Consider the following 27,568-nt stretch of genomic DNA (forward strand, 5'->3'; position numbering starts at 1 on the left):
TGAATGGCTGTTTCTTTCATGGGGAGTGAGCAACCATATCATATTCAGGCAGGCTTTTTATGGATAATACTTAAGTTTTGCAAAAAGTCTTATGGATAATACTTAAGCTGTATTTATCTTCCCCACCAAAAACTCTGATGCCAAAAATCTACCCTCTTCACCTTCTGCTCAATCATGTTAAAATATCAGCCGGCCATGATTAATACTCCTAAAAAGTTTTATTAATTCTGAGCTTGATGTGTGTTTTTATAGGTATATAAATATGCTTATGCTTATATAGGATGATGAAGCGGCTCTGGATGATGATGAAGATGAAGTACTTGAACTGAAAGAATGACTTGTTGCCTACAGTGTGTTTGAACACGCAGTGGTTTTGTTTTAAGGTAAAGTTTTTATGTGGATTTTGGTTTGTTTATCGCATGTTTTGGCTATGTTAATGAAGTATCAATTGCATTATACTATCATTTTATTTTGTACTTATACTATATATGATAATGACAAAACAAGATTTTAAATTTAGACAAATTGACAAACAAAGAAAAAAATAGGCTTCGAACTTCACATTGAAATGTTTAAAGATTACAAAAATCCACAAAATTCATCATATGGCTATTAGAATTTGTTTTATAAGTGATTTTGTAGCTATTCTGAATTACCATGTATATATGGTTATAGCATTTAAGTGGCATATATGTTGTCATGTATAAAAAGTGGACGAAACAAAAATTGAAGAGAATGAAAGAAATTCATGGTCATGACCCAAAGAAGAGACACACAAGTGATGAGACATATTCTGATGCTCATATTTCCTCTGTTTCATATTGGATATTGTTGGAATACATGATTTGAAGTTGGTGGAACTACTTTGCAGTACTTGGCACTGTATGATCATAAACTTGAGTGATTTGAGAATTTGATGGAATCACTTTGAGTACTTCAGGTACTGTTTTTGGATTTTGGTTGCAAGGGCTTAAGTGACTTAACAATACTCCTTCTAGACTTGGTAATGGCACTGTTAAGAGTGTGCTTGAGTTACCTTCATCAGAGGTATGGGTAATGTAGCTTCTAATATAGCAACTCTCATCGATGCTAGCTTCTAATATAGTTAGATTGATAAAAGTAAGACTCGATTTAAAAAGTAGGATTTTGATCTTGGTGGTTTAGAAATTGTGTTATTTAGCTTGTAAAATTAATATGTTGAAATGTGAAGATCTATACGACCATTTAAGAGGTATGAACAAAGATATATAATTTCATATATTTGATGGAAATGGTGATTAATACCTTGCCATTTCCTAACATGTTTTCTTTGTTTTGTAGGTTGTTAGTGATGGTCTTGATAAAGAATCTATTGACTATGGAGGTAGATGGATATTGAAGAATTCTTTATAGTACACAAAGATGAATATATTTACTACAAAAGTGAAACTATTGTATAATTTAAAAATATATATAAAATTAGATGTGCTTTTAAGACGTCACTTGCATGTAGTTTCTTCAATGTAAGATGTTTTGAACTCTTTGTTTAGCAGTTAATAGACTACTTTCTTGATTAATTAATCAATTGTTTTTTTATTTTTTTATTTTATATATGTTGGGCTTCAAATTTTTTTTCATAATGCACTTGTAAATATAAATTGCACTTATTTTTTAAATATAAATATATAATTTTTTTAAATTTTAATGGTATTTATTTTAAATAATTACATATAATATAATCTAGTCCGAGATTGCTCCAAACACAGGATAACTAATTCAGCATTCAATCCAAGATTGTGCCAAACATAGAACAAGACTATATCTTTCCTATTTGATCTGATCCGGACCTGTCCTACATACCAAATGCACCCATTGAATCTTCGAGAGTACTAGAGTCTGGTCTGGTCCAGTTGTTTTTCCTCCATTAGTGTATCTTTCAGGTCAAAAATTGGACTCCGGATACAAGCAAAAAATAAATAAATAAATAAAAATAAACAAATGAAAGAGATTGACAGTTATGTGAAAGCCAAAACTGAGAATGAGGCCACTATGCGATATAATTTGATAATACAGCAAAACTGACAGATGTTCCCAAATGAGCTACAACAATCAAGACATAAGTGTGGTTACACCCAATTACAAAAACAGGTGAAAAACATACAGAGAGACCATATGAACTAACTTAATCGATCTGATTCTACATTCTCTTTTTACACAACTCAATCATCCGAGCTATATTCACTAGATTCTGGAAGCACAGGACAGGCAGCACAGCAAAATGACTCTTTGTCTTTTAGGAGAAGACAGCTCCCATCCAAATTCCATTTCAGGTCAGTTATGGTAAACTGTGGTAGCGGAATACTCACACAGTAAGCACCTGCGGGAGTCCACATGTACAAATGAGAACTTCCGGTGCAAACCACAAGCCTTGTGCAGGTTGGATCCCAAGCTGCTGCACGAATTGGATCTTTTTGCACCAAAATAGCAGTGAGTTCAAGACGCCTTATGTCCCATATCCACAGAACACTCGGCATACTATCATTGCGAGTACAGATATACTGACTGTCTTTGCTCCATGACATTAGACCTGCATGATAGAAAAACCTGATAGTTGAGCCATAAAGTTGTGCTCAGTGCCACAACCACCATTTGTAATGATGCAGAAACGGCTTACCAATTCCTTGTTTGGGGTTAGGTTTGTCTGCAGGAGGCTTCTGGGAAGGCAAAGTAACAGGAACATCAGTGAACTCGTACCTGACTCTGAAGTGTCCATCTGAAGCATCTTCAATAAAGAGAGTAAAAAAGAAAATCAGGAAGGAAAACAGAAGAGACCCAGTCAAATAATTGAAACAAACAATTTTGGATACCAACAGGACCTGTTATACCATGGTCAAACTACCAAAGAACAAATTGGTCTGTAATGAAGGCTTAAAATATAGCGTTACATGCCAAATGATCACAATTTTAGACAATATAAAGTAAAGAAAATCAAGTCAATTTGCCTAAAAGAATACAAAAAATTTAAAGAAGATGAGAAGATTTTCTTATGAAAAAAAGGATATCAGCTCAGAAGCAAAAGCAACCTAGTAGACATGAGATAATGTTCAAGGATAGTAATTATACAAGAAGAAAGAAACGCTTGTTTGCAGAAAATGTTATGACTTCACATTATTCAATAGTTTGACAACCTCAAAAATGTAAAAAGGCATAGTCCCTATCCTAAGATATATATTTATATTTATATATGTATATAGAAATGTATAATAAGGCTTACCATTGTTGCCTTGTATTAAATCATCACTTAAACATAACTCGGACATGTCAAGTTGCAGTGGCTCATCTACTTCCTGGCAAATAAAAGGGATAAAGGACAAAGAGTTATGCAGCGAACAAAAATACAAGACTTCTTGTGTTAACAATAACAATAGTTACCTTAAAAACAGCGGCAAAACATGGACCTCGAACAGTAGTTACGTGCATAAATTCAGCAAAAGTCTTCCAAGTCAGATGATTCAAAACCCGCAACATCTGGTCATAACTACCGACTGCTAGAAACTGACCACAAGGGGACCATGAAACACTTTTTACACCAAGTCCACTTTCATATGCTTGATATTTAAATAGGCACCTCCCATCAGGAGAGTATATTAGAACCTGCATAATAACACATCAAACATTAGCATTTTTCTAAACCTTCGGTCAAGAATTGTTTGCAACCAAACCATTAGACAATGCAAAATCAATGCATGTCCTTGTCCATTTACAGGAAGGTAAGAAAATATGGTTCCACTACCTTGTACTCGAGAGGTGAATCCCAAATCACTATTGCACTATCATCTGGTGACCATTCAATATCAGCCAAATCCAGTGTGTCAACAGGAAATACACCCATTATTTCCCACGTGTGACAGGACAGCAAATTAATATAGTCTTTACAATCCCGTCTAGTGCAAATTGCAGCAAATTTTCCATCTTGGGTGAATGAAACCCCCTTTGAAGCATGTTTCGGCCATTGCACATGTACACATGCAGTGTTCACTAGTGACCAAACTGTCAATCGCAGTTGGAAATCTGATGTTGTAAGAATGTGGCGGCTATCAGGGCTCCACCTAGCATATGCAATCCCGGCAGGACCTTCATCTATCTTGCATGTCCATTCAGGTTGGGTCAATGACCAAGCCTGTATCATTGGTCTTTTATAGAGACCACAAAGAATGTATTCAGAATCAAGAGCCCATTCAATATAGCTTATCTTGTCCAAGCATGAAAACAACTGCACAACCTGCATTAGAGTAGCTCTTAAAAACAGTTCCACTGACATCTATTTGTACAGCTACCTTAACGCAATCAATATGCCTACAACAGTATGTATCAAATTTGAAGACAATGCAGAACCTTCCAAAAAAGAAGCAAGTAATTTTGTTTCAATCTTTTTAATTCTATATAACAGCATCCTCATTCCTCAGCAGTACAACGTACTCTTCCTAAAATAAAGGCTAATTTATTGGGTCTTCTAGTAATTAAAAAACCAACAATAAGCTTCGCTTGGGGCCAATCATATCTCTCAAAATAAAAAACTACTACGTACCACCAGATTTCAAGTTTAGCTCAACAGCTTTTCCTACTCAATAGAAGGTATAAAAAATTGGAAAAACCACTAATCCTAACAGATCTGTAAAATCAGATTAAGTTTGAATCCTACATTTTGAAATAAAAGAAATATCCTAAGCATAATGCTTCCCATTTCCCCACAAATCACACATAGAACTAGTCTGCTTCATGCCTCACACTATTAATTGTGTCTAATGCTACACATAGAGCTCGCAATCAAACGTTAAATCATCCACTCATCTTCTATAATTAACAGCTGGGATCTTTCTAATTGAAGTAGGAAATGCGATCAGTCCAGCCAATTTTGAAGAAAGACAATATAATTCATTTAAAGTAGTAAACATCAAATCAGATTACATCAATCACGATCTTAACAAAGCTTCCAACACATCAATCACAATCATTTTCTCAGCAACCAAACAGAAAACCCACAAAAGAAAACTGAAAAATTTCGAACCACCTTGAAGGAAATGGTGTCGCGAATTACGAGACGATAGTCGACGGCGACGGCAATGTAGCGAGAATTGGGAGAGAAACAGCAAGGACCAGTCTGCTTGTAAGCTTCAGTGAACTCCATCCTCTAACTTTTTCGGTTCATAGAAAAGTCCGAATCTCACAAATTTTGAAAATTTGTTCCGCTTCTCAAAGAAAAAGTACAAAAATGGCTAACGAGGAAAACCAGACCTCCATGGAAATTGGAAGAAGATCTAAGACAAAAAGGGGACGAGAATGAATGCCTTCAATACAAGGATTTGGGATTTGGATTTTTTTCTAGTTTACAGATTGTTTGAACTGCAAGCGTGGTTTAAAAGTTTAACTTTCAAACAGAGTGAGAAAGAAGCCGCTTTGCTTCGAAAAATGAAAAAATTTTGCACACTGACTTAATTTTGACTCTTCAAAGAAAATTAATAAATAAAAAAATTGAAAAGACAAATTTGCCATCCCTGTTTCTACCAAATAAAGAAATAAACCACTTGAAATATTGTACGTTTTATTAAAGTTTTTTAAATTATAAAAATATATATTTTCAATTACATTATTGATGGTTATTAAATTTATTTTAGATATAAAATATTTTGATTATTTATGTCTTATCAAATTAATCTCAAGTCTTAACGAATTTCCTTTAATCGATTTTACATAAATATTTTTTTTGTGGAATTATTTATAATCGTTAAAATTCTATAATAATAAATAAACATATTTTCCTCACAGTTAAAAAAAATATTTATAAATATAAAATATTTTATACCCTTTTTTAAAAAATACAATTAATAAAATCTACACAAGCTATATAATATAATCTGACCAGAAGTCACTGCTTCCACTGTTTACCGCCGAAGAATAAATAAATAAATAGAAAAGCCTAAAACCCTTCGGCTCTTCTCTCGGACTGCAGCCAAATCATAAACCCTAGAAACGGCTATTTTTCTTCTTCTTACAGTTCCATAAACCCTCTCTTTCATTCCTCATCAGTATTTGGCACTGAGAGAGAGAGAGAGAAAGAGAGAGAGAGAGAGAAAGAGAGAGAGAGAGAGCCATGGCGACATCGCTTGGTTCGCAGCTACGAGCTCTGAAATCCATCATACCGGCCGACTCAGAGCAGCCATCGAAGAAGGGACCTATCACTCGGCCTTCTATACTCTTGGACCCAAAAGAAGCCGCCGACACTGATATAGACAGTATTTACAACAAAGCGCTTGAAGGTCTTTACCTTCAATATGCCAAATGACATATATATATATATATATATATATATATATATATGTATAGCTCAGTTTCTTCTATTTTGCGCAGCTACTTATTGCTTTTTTATAATTTTTTAATTTTTGGTTGATTTCAGGTTTGAATGAACTTATTAAGAAGGATGTGCGATTTAGAAGCTATGAAGATGATTTGTTTAGCGAGGCAAGTAAGGAATTCGATAGAAAGAAGAAGAACAAAGGGGAAAATAGTGATATCGATTCGAGAATTAGTTCGTACTTACGTTTGCTCTCAGCTTATTTCCAACACTATCCTCATTCATTGAAGACGCTTGACTACTTGATACGCAGATACGAGTACTGGCCTCATTGCAATAATTTTATTAAATTTTTAGATTTTTTTTTTTTTTAAATCTCTATTGTAATTTGGTATATATGTTGGATTTTTTTTTTTTTTCAGTATTCACGTGGACAACATCGAGGAAATGATTCTATGTGCTTTGCCTTATCACGATACTCATGAATTTGTTTATATAATTCAGCAAATTGACACAGGGTCAGCAAATTTATTTTTTTATATTTTTATTTTTTTGTTACCTCAATTGCTTAGGCTCAAGTTGAGAAGGTCTGACCTTTTTATCTCCCCCTTTGTTTAGAAATGAGAGATGGAAAAATAGCAGATGGAGATTTTTGGAAGCTGTAAAAGCCACCGGTGCAGTGCCACCTAGAAAGGTTATAGTGCAGCAATGTCTCCGTGACAGAGGGGTTCTCGAGGTTTTATGCAATTATGTGAGTATTTCTCACGTCTAATTTAGGCCATTTAATACTATGTTCTGTTCTTGTCATGTGGATGACTCTTTTTGTTGCCACAGGCATCGTATTCGAAGAAACTTAAACCTTCGAGGCAAGTTGTTGGATTTTGCACAGCAGTTGTTGTCGAAGCTTTGGGTTCTGCTACACCTGTTACCGATGATCTTGTCAAGAAGATCATTCCATTTGTAAGTTCTGGACTTCATGCGGGTGCAAAAGCAGGTTCAGATCACAGGGTATGGTTGAAGATACTTTTGTCCTTCAATTATTTGTATTCCTTCAGCTTCAAGTTTGCAGATGTTATTGTTTTAGCACCTATTATAACTAAAGATATTTAACTTAGTTGATACCATGATAAACAGAGACATATGTTGCATACTGCTTTAGAACGATTTAAATATGTAACAAATTATTATATTATTTTGGACAATTAGCAGCTGCTGTTAGGACTATTCTTGTATTGTTCTTAATTTGTTTTGTCACTCTAATGGTGTAACCAACTGATGATGAACTATTATCTTCGTCATTTGGAGTATCTGTACATATTTATCTTAAGTATTAAATTTTACGGCATGGATGTTTCATTGGAGCATTAAGACTATCATGTCACTACTATGGCTTGTATTTTGTATTAATTATTAGTCGAAATGATTGTATTTTGTATTAATATAATTTGAACTTTGCATTTAAGTAGTAGTTATTCATCTATCTACCGTCTACTATGTTTCATTAAAGTTATGTTGTTAGCGCTGGATCCATGAAATGTTCTTGGACTGCTTGTGCCTGAGGTGGCAACATGCTGGCCGAAACAAAAGTTGTCATCGTTTACATAGTTAATCGATGGGGGGTGTTATAATAGAGACTTCTCTTTGACTTTTCCTAGTGTTGACAAGATATGTCAAATCAATAGACCATACCCTCAACATGCCTGCATTTATTTTCTGGTCCTTGTTGTCTTGTACCTTTTTTCTTTTTTTTTTTTTTTTTTTTTTTTTTTTGGTGGTGAAAGTTAATAGATGTAATATTGCGTTATTTTGCTTGTGCAAAATTCTTATTTGATCCATATGCTGGAAACTCATCCTTGAGTCACATTATAGAGTTATTCAAGAATCGATAATCTTTATGTATGTTATACTGTAATAACACTTGAATCTTGGACTTTTGTGGAAAACTTGTTATATGTTTTTAATACTGTAGTATATGTTATTTGTTTGTTGTAGGCTGGTGCACTGATGATTGTTGGTTTACTATCAAGTAAAGCTACGTTGAGTCCCAAACTTGTCAAGACTTGGATTCAAACAATTGCTGAAATTGCTCAAGAAGATGCCGAAAAGTCAACTGGTCTTCAGTGGTTTCGATTGTCAATTATTACTTTAATTAGCCTTGTTCAGGTAGTACTTTGTTTGTTTATGCCTTTGCATTGCCTGAAACAAATGATTCCCTAAATTTTTTGTTTCTAGAAATATCCTTGCATCAATGAGGTCACATTTACTCTCCAGTTATTCCCCTATTATTAACAATTAGCAAAATAATCTTGATATTTATTGTCTTGCTATTGTATTTATACATTGTTTTATGGACTATTAATGAAAATTGGGTTGTTGCAACATACCTGATGTGTATGGTTGTTTGATTAAACTAGGAAAAGTTATGTTTTGACTAATTTGATTTATGCTCGAGTATGTATTTTTTGATAATATTTGGTAATTTGTCAGTTGTGAATGTGATGAGAATGCTAGGATGTGACCACATGGAAGATCAAGTTGATTCATGTAGGTAAAACAAAAAAATGTAAATAAAGTTACATGTGGAAAAAAACAAGAAAATGTAAATAAAGTTAGATGTGGAAAACCACAGAAGAAAATAATTTTAATGATGTGGTGTAGAGTATGTGAGGGAAAGCATTGACAGGTGGAATTTGATTGATGCTAACTTAATAATGACCCATGAAATATGCAAGAGAAGCCCCCAATACTCTAAAAATGAATAAATAAATAAATAAAACAAATAGCGAAGTTGTCTGAATATATGAGCTGGAAGAAAGCCTAGATCTAGGCTTCCAATTGGGGAATTGGATGTTAGAAAAAGTAAATAGATTTACTTAAAAGTGCTACTTTCCCTTACATTGCATACGTCATGTTAAGCATCAAATGATGCAAATCTATCATTGTTAGAGGAAAACGTAAATGGTTTAACTGTTCTGTAAAGGACTGGTAGTTTGACAGACTGAAATTTTTCCTCACAAAATTTTGGGTGTTATATTTTCTTGGTGTTATGAATAGTAATGTCTGAGTGATGCATTCCTTGTCAACCTGTTTTCCATTGCTTTAGGGATTAAGTTTTAGCAATGGTCTTCTTTGTAGTAATGATGGGTAAATTTCATTTTAAATTATCACTGAACCTTATGTTTCAATAAATCTAGGCACCCAGTAATTTTTTGTATTGGTGATATTTTGCCATTTCCCCACTAATAGTTTGCACAAATTTTCAGTCCCAATCTGTTGATGTGTTACCGAAGAAGGCTTTGGAGATTCTGATGGAAATTAGGTACTTTTTGATTGCCTTAAGTCATATATGAGCAGTTCAACATGCATTATGTGTTAGTTATATCATTGACATACTCTAAGCTTAATTCGTGCTTTCGTTGAAGGGATTTTACGGAAATTCTTTTGAAGCTGTTTAAAGAGTTCAATATTGAGAAGTTATTTTCTGTGCTTTTGGATTCTCTTGTTTACCACAGGTGATAAACAAACTATTGCAATAACTCTCATTGTCAACATATCTGATATTCCATTCCTACTTCGTCTCAACATTGTCTTTCATTTGCAGTTTCTCCAATGAATCAAGTAAGCTTGCTTTGATCTCAATACTAGAGAAAGCTCCTGTAAAGGATTTGAGTTTGCATAAGCCAAAGGTATCATCTTTAAAGTTGTGAAATTGGGTTTGTATCTTTCATTTTGGCTTTGATTCCTTTCAACATAAGTTGGGAACTTACGTACTCTTTATTGTTTTATAGGCTGATTTCCAGTGTGCTACGCTTTCCGATTTAAGCATGTTTGATCTCTTGAAGGCCAAGGATACTGATCCTCAGGTAGCACTTAGCTTATACATGCCCCTATTCACCCATCTTTTTTCTGGATCTCTTTTTCCTTTTGCAGAGTGAAAATATTTCAAGCGTAATCACCTATAGTTTAATTAGTGACTGGTTGAACACTCCACCTGTATCTGATAAATTAATCTTTTACTTATTGGGGTAGCTGGTTGGGGATATTGTGTTTAGTAATTTGTTTTCACCTTCTAAAGGAAGGCTCCACTTTTATTTCTGTTGCTATAAGAAAATTCTTTCTGTTCCTATCAACTTGTTACTAGGTTTTCATATAGTTTTTGTATTTATATTGAATAGTTTTATGGTTATTATTATATGATTGGAGTGTCCAACTACATGATATATTTATGCTATTAATTGTTTGCTTTAGTATGCCTGAATGCTTGTTTACCATTGTATTTTTTTTCATTTACTGAGTAATAAGTAAAATCTGCATTTGCATTGATAACTGGTAAGTGAATAAATATTGATAAAAAGTTCTCCACCAGCTGCACGGCTTCTAATTTTACATTCTTATTGCTTATTATAGTCCATCATTTTGTGTCTAATTATAAATATTCAAGCATCAAATATTGGTTGTCCAAAACATACCATGTTGTGTTTTGCCTTGTTCGGCTGTGTGCTGGATCTTTTGCATGTGGATGATAAGGCTTAGAGACTTAAGTCTGGCTTTCCCTTTTCCCTTGTTCATGTTTACGGTTGTAACCTGGCGGAAATTCAAAATTTAGGGACTGCATAAGTTCGTGCACGAGCATGATAGTGTACCATTTTGTTGCATTATTAATTTTGTTAAAGGTAGGGGGGAGAGCCTTAGCCCTATAAATCGAATTTTTTTTTGGCGTGGTGCTGCTGCATGATTTGAGGTGTGGCATTATTTAGATTGGTTGCAATTATGCGCATTTGAGTTTGGTTGTTGACATTTAAATTTACCCCATGGATATTTTTATTTGTGCCATTGTGTTTAATGCCAAAATCAAAATATTTTTAGATCTTTGAAAGAATAAAAGGAAAATATTTTCTTGGATATTTTCTCTCACTTATTCATCTGTCTTACTCCTGTTTAGCAGGGTTCTTTATTTATTCAAGATTCCATATAACAGCATCTTTATAATGATGACTATACTGTTGTTGAGGCTGCTATGTGTCTTGATGGATTATCTTTTCGTTCCTTTTTTTTTTTTTGGGTGGTATTTTTCTTAATAGATTATCTAATACAATAAATTCTTCTGATCTTTTTAAGGCATTGGATAATGTGCTCAAGAGATGCCTCCATCTTCTAAGGTCAAGTGAGTTTGTTTTGTGAACACTTCAGACTGAAAATTCATTTTGAATTTTCATCCTGCTCCAGTCAATATATTATTTCTTTGTACTCCAGAGAAAATAGAATATATAGAATAAGCAACATAAGAAATATCCTTGTCTCATTTCTCTTTCCTTTTTCCTTGAAGGTTTAGAGAACACTAGTTCAGTGTATGATGCTGCTCTTTCTTGCCTGAAGAGTGCTGATTCAATCTTTTGTGGTCAAATGGATCGTCAAGGGGAAATTGCTTCAATGATACTTCCTCTACTCCTAGTTGCACGAAAGGTTCCTTTCTTTAGTCTCTACCTTTTTTTATTTTCTTTTTTAAATTCTTTGTTTTCCATTCTGACACCAGTCATTTTATTTCCATGTATGTTATTACAGACACGGAGGTTAAATTTGGAAGTGCTGAAATTAGCCAAGAAAACAAATTGGGGTCTTTTCAATAATCTTGAAAGTGTCTCCTGTACAGATACAGAATTGGTATGTTTGCTATTTGTTAGTTTTAGTGTTTTAGGACATACCTATCTTGTCAGGAAAACAGAAGAATGTTAATTTTTTTTGTGTAAATTGTAAAGATCTTGCATTGGTAAATAATGTCCTTATGGCAACTGTTCTTGTAGCCTGGTTCACTGTCATTATCAACTGTTCCTGTAGCCTGGTTTACTGTTATTATCATACTTTTCCTCTATGGATTTTAAAAACAAATTGGCATTAAGATATTCAGTATTTCCATTGTTGCTGTTATTGCCTTTTCTTTGCTTTTTTATACTGTACTTACGATTGCTCTTTATCATTTATAGTATCAAATTAATAACTTTAAAGTTGTGATTATTGGATAGAAAAATGAATCGGAAAGACGACGCATTAACAAGGAGATCATCACTAACTTGGCAGAGGGATTCTCAGTGGACCCTGAAAAACATATTGTCTGGATTGTTAAGAGTTGCAATGCCTTCGAGTTGTCAAACAGACTTTTCTTTTTGGTTTTATCGCTGACATATCTGTTGCAAGATAGTATGTTTCTCTTTAACTTTTCTTATTCTTTTATGTTTTATATGTATGACATTTGATTCTGACTTTTCTTCTATATCAGAATCTGCTAAATCCTTTCCACTCTTGGAAGCTTCAGAATCTGCTAAATCTTCTCCACTCTTGGAATCTTCAGAATCTGCTAAATTTTTTCCACTCTTGGAAGCTTGCTTCCCAGTGCTGAAGACTGAATGGGAAGCATTCCTGTCTTTGGGTGATATACTGGTTAATGAGGTTGGGAAGGATTTTTCGTTGCTTTAGATCTATGTTAGAATTTTTGAATTTTCATAAATTGCTCAGAGTAGGCAAACATTTATTCTACATTGCTGTTAATGAAATTTATTATTTTAATATCTGTTTTATTTATTCTGCAGTTGGAAACAAAGATTGAAACTTGGGATTGGAGAAAATCCCCAGATCAGCTTTGTAGCTCAAGTTTTAAAGTGTTGTATGCAAATATTTTAATTTGTATATTTTGGAGGCTATGGAAAGCATTTATATCTGTTGTGATGCCTGCAGAGGTCTCAGTGGTTCGTGATGCTATTTCCCTCTTTTCCTGTAGTTGATTCATTTTTCTTCGTCTATAATAGTTTCTTAGTGAATGCCCATGATGCCATGGGAGGATCCGTTCATGTTGACGTCAAATCTAAATTTATCAACTTCTGACATCGAATCTAAATTTATTAACTTCTGACGTCAAATCTAAATTTATTAACTTCTGATTGAAGCAGGATGAGTATAAGACGTGGGTTAGCAGGCATGATAATGAAAAGTGGGTTAGCAGACTTATAGAATTATTTAAATTCTTATCAGTCTGTCAGTCGAAGCACGTTTTCGAGGATCAAAAAAATTTTCCCCATCATTTCTTAAGCAGTTTATTCACTGAAGAAGGTGCTTAGAATAACTTCTCTCAAAATATATTTTATGACATGCTTTTTTCTTTTATATCCTTTATGTCTTGGTACTGCATATAAACAGAGCTGGTTTGCATGGCATAAATTTAAGGTGGTCATTGCATTTTGCAGATGTTCCTGTTGCAGTACAAGTTGAGAGTCTTCACTGTTACACATACCTTTGCTCTCCATTTCTTTGTTCTCGGTCAGAAGATGGATTGTCAATTCAGCTACTAGATGAATTTCCCTCGGTTCTTGTTCCACTGGCTAGTTGCAACCAGGTATCAGTTCAGTCTTTGGTTACTGTCAGTGTCTTTTTCAAGTTATGGATGGTGAAGTGTCACCCCAAAATGCATGGTGAAAAGGAGCTTGCTGGTCACCAAATGTTTCGAAAAAACTATACCATGCTGTTTTCATGCAGTGTTTTAATTATGAATTTCTTTGTCTGGTCACATTTTTGCTTGAAGAGGAGCCACCACTCCAAAATTGTTGTTAAAATAAATATGTATAAGTTCCTGACAAAAGGCTTATTATATCAATAATTCATAAAAATTATCTTGTAATAAATGGAGGTGACAGGGTTTTGCAATTGATGTGTTTTTTTGAGCTTTTAATTTTGGTAGAAATGGCTTCTTTTTTTTTTTTCTTTTTTTTTTTTTGGGGGGGGTCAAAATAAAAGAATTGCCTGACCAAAAGGACCATTGAGTTTTTGCAATGATATAAATATGAATTTCTTGGATTTGTTGGTGGGTTTATTTCTCTTTCTTTGAAGGTTACTGGAATTTAAAAATACCTGTTGAATTTGTGAATATAAACGTGGTTGGCATCCTTTTTGTAAAATCAAGACCATGACTAATACGTATGAAATCTTTACCATCTTGACAAGAAATAAGATTTATGTTTCTTTTCAATTTCTTTCCCTTCTCACAGGATATAAGATCGGCTGCTATGAACTGTATGGAAAAGCTGCAATCACTTTGCTCTCATGTTGACTATCGTCGTAAAAAAGATGGTATTCTTCACCTGTATTTATTTTATATGGCCTGATATTGTTATTGATTTTTCCTTCTGTGTTGGCATATTCTGAGTTTGTTTAATTGCAGGAAACCATATAATTTGGAGCATTTTTCTTGATGGACTTTTGGACTCGATAGTTGATCAAAAAGGGCTTATCTTATCAGATGGAAAATTTCTTCCTTCATTTATGGTATCTTTGCTAAGCTCATCCCACAGTAGCTTGTTGGTGCCAAAGAATATCAAACAAAGGTAATTGCCAATTCTTGCTAAGCTCATTCTTGTCATTGTAGTTCTCATTTCATTGTTATTTTCAGCCCTTTACTTCTTATTTCTTGCTTTTTGAGGGACAAAAAAACTGACTTTGTTGCAAGTGAATTGCTGCTTCTCCAGTTTCTCTGTATTAAATGTCTATGTTTTGTCCTATCAGATTAAATTTATTTCAATTACTTCTAGTATATCTCGGAAGCAAACACCGCTATATGATTGTTTATTTTGGTGGTCGATTTCTATCTTACGGTGTGTGCATGGATTGCCTAATTTATGAAACCACACTCTTCCTCAAGTGCTGAGAACGGAGTAGAAGATTGACTGTTAGTTTTATGAATTCTCTGCTCTTTGCACGTATATTTACCATCTAGTTTCCATATTATCTGCAAAAAAAAGAAAACTATATCTTTTCGACCAATGTTAGACACTTGTAATTTTTCCTAATATCAGGGGTAGAGGGGCTTAACCTGTCTGGTTAGGTTTTAATGTTGAAATTACTTTCAGATACTTTCTTGTATCTTTCGTAGACAAAGGATGTGAACATGTAAGCACCTCTTTTTTCTGTTACTTGTTTTCCTAGGGTTGATCTTGTGTCGATCTACCCATGTTTCAGTTCTTGTCGGGTACCGGTTTGTATCTTCTGTGTATTATATGTTCTATATAGAAGTTACATTTTTATCCAAAAAGAAAAGAAGATTAGATGTCTTAGGTGCAAATGGTGAGGTTTTGAGCTGGATTTTTTTTTACGACCCAATATGGTATTGGAATTTGCATGCATGTCCACATAGGGTTTTCCAAGGAAGGCAAATTTTTCTCTTGAAAACCAATTTGATTCTTTATGCCATCAAGCTTCTTTTCTATCTTTCAAGTTCAGGATTGAGTGGCCAGTTAATTGCTTTGAAAGTTCTAGCTGCTCAACTACTAACTTCACTGACTGATTTGAGAATATTATGAGCTGGTGGTAGATGATAGATCAAATCAGAGTGTGTAGCTATCCATACTGACATAATTTCAGCCTTGTTGTTGTCATTGGTTTGTCATTTCTTGATCATATTTGTTTTAATATATATATATATATATATATATATATATATATATATGTATATATATACATCTATATTTTGTCGGTCAACAATTAGACCAGATGTGATAAATGGGATGGGTAATCCAACTGGTACAGCTCTACATGACATTTATGATAGCCTGTTGCTCCCCTTTCTTTTTCTATGTCTCTCTGGATTTATGGTTTCTTGACTATGACGTCCTGGCTGCAGCTCCATGTCTTTTTATGCTTAATGATGAAGTACTGATGTTTCCTTTTGTTCTGAGATTAATGTGACGGTTTTCCCTTTTACCAACCAGATGATTTCTGTCTGTAAACTGAGTAATTTGCATCTTTAATGTGTTATGGGTAATGGACTGTACATAATTATCAAGTTTTTCTGGAATTTTTGTAACCTTTGATGTTCAATTAAGCTTTCATCGTATCTCTTTTTCTTCAGGTTTGATCAACCAACGAGAGGAAAAATTCTTGATTTCATTTTGAGTTCTGCTTTAAAGCGTTGCGACTATGCAAAGGTTTTTGCTCCATTATGATTTGCTCTTTCCATGTATAGCTGTCAAAATGGGTATCAAAATGTGCATTGTTTTGTGAAAAAATGTATTATGTAATGTAACATGTTGCTTATCATATGATATGCTTTTTAACTATAATTTTTTCAAATTATATATTTTTCTTTCCATATCGGTCATGTATGTATAGGCATTCCCAAAAAACCCCTTCCCTAGTCCTTGTATGATATTTACATCTTAAGTACGGATAAAATCATCAATATAGTAAACTGTGAACATCATTATTCAATCATATAAAAGTTATATAAACTTTCTAAAGAATTAAACTTTTATCATTACTTTCATTTTGGATGGCATCATAACTATGATTCCATGTCTAAGTTTGCGAGTCGCTTTTTTCTTCATTATCATTTTGTTTAAGAATTCCTTTAAAAAAGTCTAAATAGCATTGTTGTTTCTGGCAGCAAAAAATTCTATCTTTGCTCAAAGGTCTGGGCAATGCCATTATACGTGTTAAAGATGTAGATTCATTGTTGCGTGATCTTCTGGGGAGACGCTATCAAATATCCAGTCATTTGTCGAAAATTGAAGTAGAGATTCTATGCCTTCTACTGGAGGTAAGCTAATGAGTCTTCTGAAGGTTTGTGCTTGTATAACTGTGTGTGCAGTTCATCTCATATTCTAATTTTCACCAAATATTTATGTCTTGGCCTGTCTTAGAGCTGTGCTATGCCTTCCTCAACTGATCGATGTGAGTGTGAAGGTTACTTATTGATGGCTTTGCAAGTAAGAATTTCCTGAAACTTGTATAAATTGCTGTCCAATTCATAAAGAGGTACTTAGGTATTTGGTTAAAAATCATAAAAAGTCTTAAATCTACAGTAGGAAAAAAATTGGCATTTAATGTTTTTATTGAAACTTGAAGCATTTTTTATTTTGACAAATTACCTACTTTGGAGCATAGGGTTTATATATATATATATATATATATTTTACATCCATTAAGCACTTCTTTTTTTGCTAAACACGTCAAATGCTTAGTTTCCCCTATAGGTGCTTTTAGCTCTTAAAAAAACACTACCAAACATGCAACTTATAATTATTATATGTAGGTGATCAGTACAAAAGCCTTTGCCTTGTATTCAATGTTTTTACTCATTTTTTGCTGTTCCAGTTGGATGATATGGTTTTGGAGCACCCTGCTGTTGTACAGCCTTGTGTAACTGTTTTGGAGAAGCTGAATGGTCAAGTCTACAGCGGTTTAGACAGTAAAATGCAGGTAACCTTGTTTATCTGCTGGGTTAACATATGATATGCTTGTTTGAAATCATAACCTGATGCGTGGGATAGTGGCTTGATTGAAAGTATATGTTGTATAAATTGTTGATGCTGTATAAATTGTTGCTTATGGATTTTTCCTAAATTTATTAGACGAAAATAGGAAATACTTTAGAGATACATGGATTTGATATAAAACATCTTCAGTAATGAGTAATGATCCCTTTTCCTCGTCTAGTAATGATTGAGATTTAATTTTTGTGGAAGGTAATATTAATTATGTAATGTGTTCACAATCATCTAATACATGAACAGAACGACAAAAAAGAAAGTCTACCACTTCATATATGTTCTTCAAATCGATAAAGCTTGTTGGCAGACTTTAACTTTGTGGATGATTGGAAAGTGTAGACATGCTGTCGTCATGAAACTTGTATCATTTGATATGTTTATGCTTTCTTAATTGTGCACTATTCTATTATTTTCTTAGTATTTATTTCTTATAAATTGAAGATGCCAACGTCTGTAAATGACTTTGGGTGTATAATAGCTCATTTATTATTCTCATTGCTTTGCAAATTGGCAAGCCTCATGTTTGTGATGTTATTGGAGTTGCTTGGAAATAATCATCAAATAAAACTTTAAGAAGTTCAATTTTTAGTTTTGTTAAGTGTTTGATGTGTACATATATATGCATAGAAATATACAGTTATGATCTAGTGGGCTATGTAGCTTACCTTATGGTACCCTAAATAGGGGTAAAATTGGTAAATCACAGGTGGGGACGAAAATGAGAGGTAGAGGTCTCCAAATTTCGTAAATTTCCTCTTTTGTCCCATCTTATTGTGTGCCACATTAATGTTCCTTACCATAAGGTAAGCTACATAGCTCACTGGATTAGAATCCTAGATACATATATGTGTCTATGGTGCTCGGACTCGGGTGCGGGAGTCAGATATGGACGCGTATCTAAGAGTCGGATTCGTGAATTTTTAAAATTTAAGATACGGGGATACGGATAATAAATATCCAAAATTTAAAAACGGATGTGGGGGTGCGTTTTGAAATGATATTCTTGTTTAGTAATATGGACATCTTAATCTCTTTAAATGTTATATCTTTTCAAAGTTAATACACTAATAATAAAAAATAAAAATAAAAACTAATAATAATAAAAAATTAAAAGCACCAATTTTTTATCTAATTTTTATTTAATATAAAATTAATAAAATAATAGTAAAAATAGGGTTATTAATAGCTTAGGTCTGCGTTTTCTTCTCAATACTTTTAAAATCACATTGGGAAATGTATAGCAGACAGATTGGACTCTGCACATCTCTTCACTGCCCAATGCTTTTCTTCTCTTCCCTATGCTTTTCTTCAAACCTTTCTCCTCTCTCTTCTCTTTCCAGTTCCACCATGGAAGCTTAGCAGGCAGGAAACTCTGTTCTTTCTCTTTATGCCATGGATGCTCGGATCCTTTCTTTTATATCTCTTTTCCTTTCTTTTTATATCTCTTTTCCGTCTCTATCTTTTTTACTTCTCTTTATCAATGCTTTTTTCTCTTTTTTTTTTCTTCTCCATGGATAGATTCTTTATTTTCTTCATGGAAGCTCTGTAGAAGTTGGTTGTGCGAAACAGCCGCACCCATTTTTCCCATGGCTTATCCAGAACGGATTCCGCACCCGTATCCGTGTTGTGTCATGTCGACACGGGTGCTTTGGTGATTTTGACGAGTCCGAGCATCACAGATATGTGTATATATATATACACTATTTTGAGCTGTTGGCAACATATCTCCCACCTTATGTTGAACACTTATTGACTTGGCAATTCCTAAGGGTTGTTACTTATCCAACTAGGATTTTTATTTTAATTCATTAATTGATGTGGCACCCTCAGCATTTGACACATTCTTTCTTACCTTTGTTGGTTTCTCTCTCTCTCTCTCTCTATATATATATATATATATATATTAATGCACATTAAGCTTTTCAGATTTTCTACTCTGTCAGAATTGTTTTATAGATTTTAGATATTTATCATGAGCATTTAATGTGGTGCAACTGGTTGGAGAACTTTTCTTATTTTGGAAAGAACTAATTTAAACTGACTGGTCTGTTGTTGAATTGAATTCCCTGAGCGTAATTACTTTGATCAATGTCGTGGGCACTTACATCTTATTCATTTTCTTGTCTTACCAGGAACTCCTGTTTCGTCAACTTGTGTTTTTATTTCGAAGTGCCAATGCTGATATACAAAACGCAACCAGGGAGGCCTTGCTGCGCTTAGATGTTTGTTTTCTCTCTTTTTTCCATATGATGTTCAACACTAATATTATGTCAACCAATTTTGGTTTCCTATTTCATAAATCATTATTATCAATGGATGGTTAACCTTTTTTTTTTTTTGGATGGGGATCTTTTTTTTTCATTTTATGTATATATGTTTGATTTCTTCTTAGTTGATTAAAGCAATGTAGAGACAGCTAATTAGGAACCTTTTTTTCGTATCAGGTTGCTAGTTCCACCATTGTTAACTTGCTTAATGAGATAATTGAAGGGGGCAGTCAGGTAGCTGCTTCAGCTAGTGGAAAGAAGAAAAATAAATTTTCTGAAAAACAGAAGTTGAATCCTCTTGTTTGTGGAGGAGAGAATTCACTAAAGTCCCTCCTTGATGTTTTGCTATTAAAGAAAGACATTGCCAACAGGTTTTCCGCTTTTGGTGCTAATTGATCTTTTACTTAAGAAATATGTTGATAGAGTAATTGGTCTCGGTGGAATTCAATTGTTCCTTGTGTTAATCATATTAAATTTGATCATTGAAGGGATTTACTTTTGGGACCTTTATATAAGCTCCTGAAACTTTCATCAGACGTTCGTCATACCATGTCAGGATGGATATGTGATATGCAACAGACACTGCTAATAATTTTAAATGATATCAGTGCTTCACTCACCAACTGTCTTCCACTGAAGGTATGTTACCATCACTGAAATTGGAAGATCTGATTTAGATGTGCTGACCTTTTCTGTCGTTTGCTTTTCATTCTTGGTTCTGTTTTGTAAAGTTTTTATGCACATGTACCTTGACAGGAGGACAAAATAAATGAGATCGAAATTCAAGTGCTGGTTGAGTGTGCCCGTTCTGCAAATGATGGAGTCACCCGCAACCACATACTTTCATTGATTTCCACAGTTGCAAAGATCATTCCTGATAAAGTTTTGGATCATATAAACAATCTTTTACCTGTTATTGGAGAAGCAGCAGCCACACAGGTTCTGTGATATATTGCATTATAAAAGTTGTAATTTACTTCATTATCAATGAGGAAAATTTCAGTTTTGAGTCGCTTAGTTGCAATCAATTAGTTTGTAAATGAACAATTTATTAAGGTTCCCTGGGACAAATTAGGACCTATAAGCACTGGCTAGAGTTGCAGTTTTTTGATGTATGAAATAATTTGATTAGTTTAATGGATTTACATGCTAAACATTCTGGTTTTTGTCATTTATGTAGTTTGACAACCATTCACGGCACGTGTTTGAGGACCTTATTTCTACTGTCGTTCCATGTTGGCTACAAAGAACACAGGACAAGGACATGTTTCTCCAGGTAATTTAGTAACTAATTGTTTTGATTGTGAACATATTTTTTATTATGCCATTGGGGTACTTGTTTCTAAACCACTATGATCTTTTTGTTGAGTTTTTCCTAGACTTTTATGAATTACATGCCTGACATTGCTGAACATAGAAGGCTGTCAATCATTCTTTACCTCTTAAGGTACTCTTGGCTTTTGCCCTTATTTATTTCAATTTTTCTTTTTTTTATTATTATTTTCTTACTTTGACATGCTTGTGCACAGAATATTAGGAGAGACAGAAAGCTTGGCTGCGCTGCTTTTCCATCTTTTCCGCTCATTAGTTTCAAGGAAAAAGTCATCTTGCTTTGATAATAAGCTTGCTGCAGATAGCTCCATTACTTCTATGAAGACAGAGTGGGAGTATGCCTTTGCAGTGCGACTGTGTGAGCAATATTCTTGCACAATATGGCTTCCCTGTCTTGTCATGGTGCTTCACAGAATAGAAATGGAGTGTATAAGCCTTGAAGCATTGATGGAATTGCTCTTTGCAATTCAATTCATGTTGCAAAAATTGCAAGATCCAGAATTTGCATTCAAACTTGAATCTGGGAAAGATTCAGAAAATATTCAGGTACATAATTTGCACAAAAGATCTATTTTCAATCGCATTTATGCTATAGATAACATTATGATTCGGTGATTCTTGTCTAAACAAAATTGTTTACTTCTTTATCTGTAGTCTTATATTTCGTGATGCAATAGAATAAGCTTTTCTGACTGTATAACATAGAATATGCAAATTGAAAACTTATTTGGTTCTTCCGTATATCACTATTCTGCTAAGATTGAGTTCTGTGCATAGTATTTGTTATTTTCTTGACTAATCTCACTGTATCCATGTGTGTATTGCGGCAATATAAGTTCTTTGTGTAACTGTGTGCTTGTTTTGCAGAATACACTCAAAGATCTTATGGAACAGGTGGTTTGTATCTTACAATTTGCAGATGCAAAAATGAAGCAAACAGGTATACCTGTTTTTGTTAAAAAATATTTGAAGGATGGCATGCATGCTGTCTTAAGGACTATTTCGGTGGTCATAATTCCATCAGCATACTTTGAAGGAATCAGTAAATTGCTTGACCATGCAGACAAAAGATTAGCAAAAAAGGTAAGTGCTAGAGTGGGGCTTAGGAGGTGCTCACTTTGAATTAGACTGTTATTTAAAATCATAACTGGACTGAATAATGTTTGCGTGTAAGTTCCTCAAGGAAGCTTTCTATGTTTAATAGGAAATAAAACCGTAATCTAATATGATGAAATTGATACAGTACTAATATATATATATATATATATATTTAATCTTTTACATTCATCTCACCAAATGGAAACTGTTATACTTAATCTTCCTTTGAAGGAGAGAGCACGGTGAACTTTTGAAACAAAACGTAATGTGGCAAGGTAAGGTAAAGTTAGATGGAATCTGTAAGAAATGATCATCTGGAATATCTTTGATTTACTCATAAATGTTGTGCAGCTTGACTACTATCACAATTTGCATCAAGGTGTAAATGCCAGTCTGCCCCTGGTTGTTTGTTCTTTCATACTTGCCCATGAGTTTGAGCTTCTTGTCTATTTAGCATGGTTAGGGCCACATTATCTTAGATGTTACATCTTTCATGCAGGCTCTTGGACTTCTATGTGAAACGGTGAGGGAGCATAACACATCCAAAAGAAGCCATAAGGAGAGAAGAGATACAAATAGTCAGTGGCAGCTTGTGGATGAGAATGCTGTTATATCTTTCCATAGGATGTGTAGGAAGATTGTTCAGCTAGTTGATTCTGCTGATGCTTCGAGTAATTTGAAACTGGTGTCTGTCATGGCTCTGGATGTTCTTGCCAACAGGTTTCCTTCTGACCAATCCATCTTCAGTGAATGCCTAGCAACAGTTACAAAAAATATTAGTTCACATAATGTGGCTGTCTCTTCGGGCTGCCTTCGAGCAACTGCTGCTTTGGTCAATGTGCTTGGGCCTAGGTCTCTCCCTCAGCTTCCATCTATAATGGAGAAAGTCTTTTTATGTTCTGATGTCAAATCCATACAAAGTATTGACAAGGCACATGTTTCATCATCAACTAAAAATGAATCTATTTTTTCCTCTGCTCTTGTTGTCCTTGAAGTGGTCGTCGACAAGCTTGGAGGTTTTCTTAACCCGTATCTTGGAAATATTATTGAATTTCTGCTTCATCCTCATTTCGCATCGGAGTCAGATCTGAAGCTCAAATTAAAAGCTGACTCAGTAAGAAGACTTATAGCAGAAAGAATTCCTGTAAGGACCATGAAGAACATATTATTTGACTTCTTAATATTCATTACCCCCTTTGTATTTGTATTAATCTTGACTTTTATAATCCAGGTTCGACTTGCTCTGCAGCCTTTGCAAAAAATTTATTCTAAAGTTGCCATATCCGGGGATTCAAGTTTGAGAGTTTATTTTGGAATGCTGGCTAACTTGATCAGTTCAATGGATAGATCATCTGTTGCTGGTTATCATGTGCAAATTTATGAAAGCTGTTTGCATGCTCTTGATTTACGACGTGAACATCATATTTTAGTTCAGAATGTTGATGCTGTTGAAAAGAGTGTTATTAATGCAATAATTTCTTTGACAATGAAACTCACTGAGACTATGTTTAAGCCTCTTTTTGTTCGGAGTATCGAGTGGGCAGCAGAAGATATTGCATGTGAAGGAAGCACAAATATAGATAGGGCTATATCATTCTATGCTCTGGTAGATAAACTTGCCGAGAACCACAGGTTAGTCAGTTCCTTCTAAAATGCAAGTCTTCAATATCTGTTTTCCAGCTTTCTTTCTTCTTTTTCCCCCCTTTTATTTTATACTTTTCTTTGTATTCTCATTCTGCATTGATTTTTCTTCAACTAAATATGTGTGCTCTGCTTATCATATCGTATCGCATCTATAAATGTTCAAATAATATTTAGATTCAAGTGTGGTTTAGCAAAGTGTGGATCTTTCTAATGTCAACATTTTACATATTTGGTAAGGCTTTGAGTAAAATTTTGTAGTTGCTATTAGTACTTCTCTGTCTTTCCAAGTGTGGTAACCCTATTTTATTTGTTTATATATGGTTGTTAAGTTTTCTTCACCGTTATTATCTATGTTGTCCCCATTTGAATAATGCCATTTGTTTATCAGACCTGGCATCTTGTCAATTCTTCTGTTGAGAAAACCAATCTGACCAATGGTGTCACCCCAAATCTGCAGGTCGCTGTTTGTTCCTTACTTCAAGAACCTGCTCGAGAGCAGTGTACACCATCTTACTGTTGCTGGAGATAAAATGACTTCTGGTTCAACAAGGAAGAAGAAAAAGGCCAAGATTTTAGAAACAAATAATAAAACAGAAGAAAACAGTTTGTCACTTGGAACCTGGCACCTCAGGGCATTGATCTTATCATCCTTGCATAAATGTTTTCTCTACGATACTGGGAGCCTGAAATTTCTTGACACCTCAAATTTTCAGGCTAGTTAATCTTGCTGCACAAAATTTCTACTTTCAATTCTATTGAAGCAAAATATACATTTTTTGCATTTTTTATCCATTACATTTTTAATCTGAGTTACTATGGAGCATTGTTTACCAGGAGCAAGTTGATGGGTTTGTGTCTTTTTTTTTTTTTTTTTTGGGTGAATGAGTTTTGTGTCCCTATGTCTTCCATGTCTCCATCTTAATGTTATGTACTGGTTGACTGATTTTTTTGCTCTGGATCTTCTGCCATAAGCACTCTTATCATTCTATTATGTGATTGGAGAAGTCCTTTTTTGTAGATATTTCCCCACCCCCCCCCCCCCCCCCCCCCCCCCTTTGACCTTTGAATGTAAAATTTATTCAATGAAGGAAACTAGTGGACAGAATAGTCTTTTTTCAAAAACACTTCATTGATTTGTTTGTTTATTCTTGCAGATTCTGTTGAAACCCATTGTTTCACAGCTTGTCATAGAACCGCCAATTTCTGTAGAAGAGCATTTTAACATTCCATCCGTGAAGGAAGTTGATGATTTGTTGGTTGTTTGCATTGGTCAAATGGCAGTGACTGCTGGATCTGACCTATTATGGAAACCCTTGAATCATGAGGTTGATCTTTTTCTTTAGAAAATTTTTTGACATATCAATGCCTTATTCTTACATCCATAATTTGTTTGATCTTTGGGCTATATAAGTCAATCTAGTGTAAATGTTCAAGAACGAGTGACTAACAAATAGTTGGCCATGTCTACAACTTTGTTTTCGATGTATGTACTTTATACTGCCCTCAGCCTCTATATCTCTTTATCAATTTTTTTATTTGGCAGTTATCATCCCAATTATTTTTTAAGATAGGTTTTGAATAGTTCTCCGATCTGATCAAATTAGCTCAATCCCCTTCAAATTCTGTATGCAATTTTTAAATAAAATCTTTTTGTTTTTATATTTTCTTCTATGTTAACATGGTTAGCAGTCATTGTTATGGAGAGATCCATCTTCCACAAAGTTGCTGTAGAAATGCCTTGCTGTTCCACCTAACATGTGTCATGGCCTTCAGTTTCAAAGCTTTTCTTTTACATATTATTGGAAATCCTGAATTTCTGAAGTGATTCTTTGTGCTTTCATGGGGTTTTGTTCTTTATTCTAACAATTTATCCACGCAGGTTTCACTAGCTCTCATATTATGATCCATCTGTCTGTCCATCTCACTCTCTCTTGGTCTCATATAAGCACAAGCAGATATAAGTATATGCCTTGCGTATGCTGATTCACCTGATCATATGTTTCTGTCATCATACACATATAAGTTTAAATTTCATTCATAGAGCCTTTTTCTACTAGGTTTCATCCTGTTTATCATAGAGCCTTTTTCTACTAGGTTTTATCCTGTTTACTCTGTTTCAAATTGATAGTCCGTTTTTCTTGATAACAGTGGTGAGATTATTTTCACTTAATATGACTGTACAATTTGTCTAGCTTGTTCGAATGAAATTTGTTTGATCATCCTTGAAATTATTGACTTTGTAATTTTTGGCTTTAGTACGATGCTTCTAGCTGTATTTATACTTTCATATTCTCAATGCAGGTACTGATGCAGACTCGCAGTGAAAAGATACGGGCAAGAATTTTGGGTTTGAGAATCGTTAAGTATCTTTTGGAGCATCTGAGAGAAGAATATCTGGTTTTCCTGCCTGAAACCATACCTTTCCTTGGTGAACTGCTTGAGGACGCAGAGCTGTCTGTTAAGTCTCTTGCACAAGAGATTCTGAAGGAAATGGAGTCCATAAGCGGTGAAAGCCTTCAACAGTATCTATGATTTGCATACTGTCGTGGCTATATATTTCTTTTTTTTCTTAGCTGACGGTTTTGTATTAAAATTTTTCAAGCAGAGGCATAGAATAGTAGATATGTATCTTGACCCCTTCGCATTTGATGTTATCCAAATGTGTTGTAAATAAGTTATTTCTCGATTTTATTGATCTAGTTTGTAAAGTTATAGATCCAAAATGGGACAGCGATCAAGCTGAAAATTTTGAGGTCATGGCTATTATGGCAGACCAAAAATTGAAGAGTAGTTGATAATTGTTTACATAATTTTTTTGATTCATAGATGACATTGATCCCAAATGGAGTAATATGTAACCCATTCACTAAGCTGCTGGAGTGGCCATATTTTTTTTTTTTTTTTTTTTTGGTTTTTTGGGCAATAATATATATATATCAATTTTTCTTTTTTGTCAAAATTTTTAATTATGTGATAGTTTTTTAATAGTTATTAAATTGATATGGTTATACGGAAAAACTATTAAAATAATGTAAAATCACTTGTCGTTTTTTATTTACTTTTTTTTCAAACATAACTTCTTAAATTCGAATCATATGATAATTTGTTGGAGGTAGAAATCAGCTTTAGAATTTGAAAAAAAAAATTAAAAAAAATGCCCTGTATATAATAACAGCGAATTTTTTAAACCATACAAACTTATTGTAGGTGTATGTATAAAAAAAATTTCTTATGGAATGATTTGGCCAACGGGAACAAGATCTTTTAGGAAAGGTTCTGTCAATTAATTTCCAAATTTGAGGATGAGTTAGAACTACAATCTCAAGAAGTAGTGCATGAGCACATTGCCATTTCATCCTCTTGTGCAAACACCTGAATGGCGTTTGGAATTCTTTAGGCGGTCTTGGAGATCATATAAACCTCATTTTTGGTACAAGTAATCAATATAGTGAAAATATATCGTCACTGATCTTTTCTTGTGTTTGATAGGAAAAGCATTATTCTGGTTCGTCCTTAAAAGTTCATGATTGATCTTTAATCCTGTTTTTAACTAAGTGCTCCGAACCAGATCCGTTTTTGAATACTGA

The 27,568-nt window shown here is 33.9% G+C and overlaps 2 protein-coding genes across 6 annotated transcripts; one reads left to right on the top strand and one right to left on the bottom strand.

Moving 5' to 3' along the window:
* Window positions 1-1,994: 1,994 nt before the first annotated feature.
* On the bottom strand, window positions 1,995-5,466 carry LOC107414160 (uncharacterized). 3 transcript variants are annotated; one of them, XM_025071351.3, is made up of 6 exons: window positions 5,051-5,466; window positions 3,773-4,261; window positions 3,412-3,633; window positions 3,254-3,326; window positions 2,654-2,752; window positions 1,995-2,566 (listed from the first exon to the last, which is right to left on the bottom strand). In XM_025071351.3, the coding sequence occupies exons 1-6, from the start codon at window positions 5,165-5,167 to the stop codon at window positions 2,199-2,201; spliced, it is 1,368 nt and encodes a 455-aa protein (XP_024927119.3). In that variant the 5' UTR covers window positions 5,168-5,466; the 3' UTR covers window positions 1,995-2,198. The 3 variants fall into 3 exon arrangements, with proteins under 3 accessions (XP_024927119.3, XP_015877742.3, XP_048325329.2); XM_016022256.4 differs by having other exon boundaries at window positions 2,654-2,761; XM_048469372.2 differs by having other exon boundaries at window positions 2,654-2,761; window positions 3,773-4,172; window positions 5,051-5,190.
* Window positions 5,467-5,914: 448 nt separating this feature from the next.
* LOC107414175 (uncharacterized protein At3g06530) lies at window positions 5,915-26,806 on the top strand. Of its 3 annotated transcripts, none has more exons than XM_016022273.4 (37): window positions 5,915-6,296; window positions 6,434-6,650; window positions 6,754-6,849; window positions 6,950-7,082; window positions 7,166-7,339; window positions 8,324-8,494; window positions 9,595-9,650; window positions 9,754-9,843; window positions 9,933-10,017; window positions 10,120-10,194; window positions 11,450-11,495; window positions 11,658-11,794; window positions 11,894-11,992; window positions 12,352-12,526; window positions 12,606-12,775; window positions 12,916-13,071; window positions 13,270-13,432; window positions 13,567-13,715; window positions 14,365-14,446; window positions 14,538-14,700; window positions 16,221-16,296; window positions 16,755-16,907; window positions 17,011-17,076; window positions 17,465-17,569; window positions 19,773-19,862; window positions 20,085-20,278; window positions 20,396-20,546; window positions 20,664-20,846; window positions 21,088-21,183; window positions 21,287-21,354; window positions 21,437-21,785; window positions 22,107-22,322; window positions 22,837-23,481; window positions 23,569-23,969; window positions 24,439-24,694; window positions 25,136-25,306; window positions 26,283-26,806. In XM_016022273.4, the coding sequence occupies exons 1-37, from the start codon at window positions 6,131-6,133 to the stop codon at window positions 26,511-26,513; spliced, it is 6,054 nt and encodes a 2,017-aa protein (XP_015877759.3). In that variant the 5' UTR covers window positions 5,915-6,130; the 3' UTR covers window positions 26,514-26,806. The 3 variants fall into 3 exon arrangements, with proteins under 3 accessions (XP_015877759.3, XP_015877760.3, XP_048325634.2); XM_016022274.4 differs by having other exon boundaries at window positions 13,273-13,432; XM_048469677.2 differs by having other exon boundaries at window positions 11,664-11,794.
* The last annotated feature ends 762 nt before the right edge of the window (window positions 26,807-27,568 follow it).

The sequence above is a fragment of the Ziziphus jujuba genome, chromosome 8 (genome assembly GCF_031755915.1).
Source record: "Ziziphus jujuba cultivar Dongzao chromosome 8, ASM3175591v1".
NCBI classification, from domain to species: Eukaryota; Viridiplantae; Streptophyta; class Magnoliopsida; order Rosales; family Rhamnaceae; genus Ziziphus; species Ziziphus jujuba.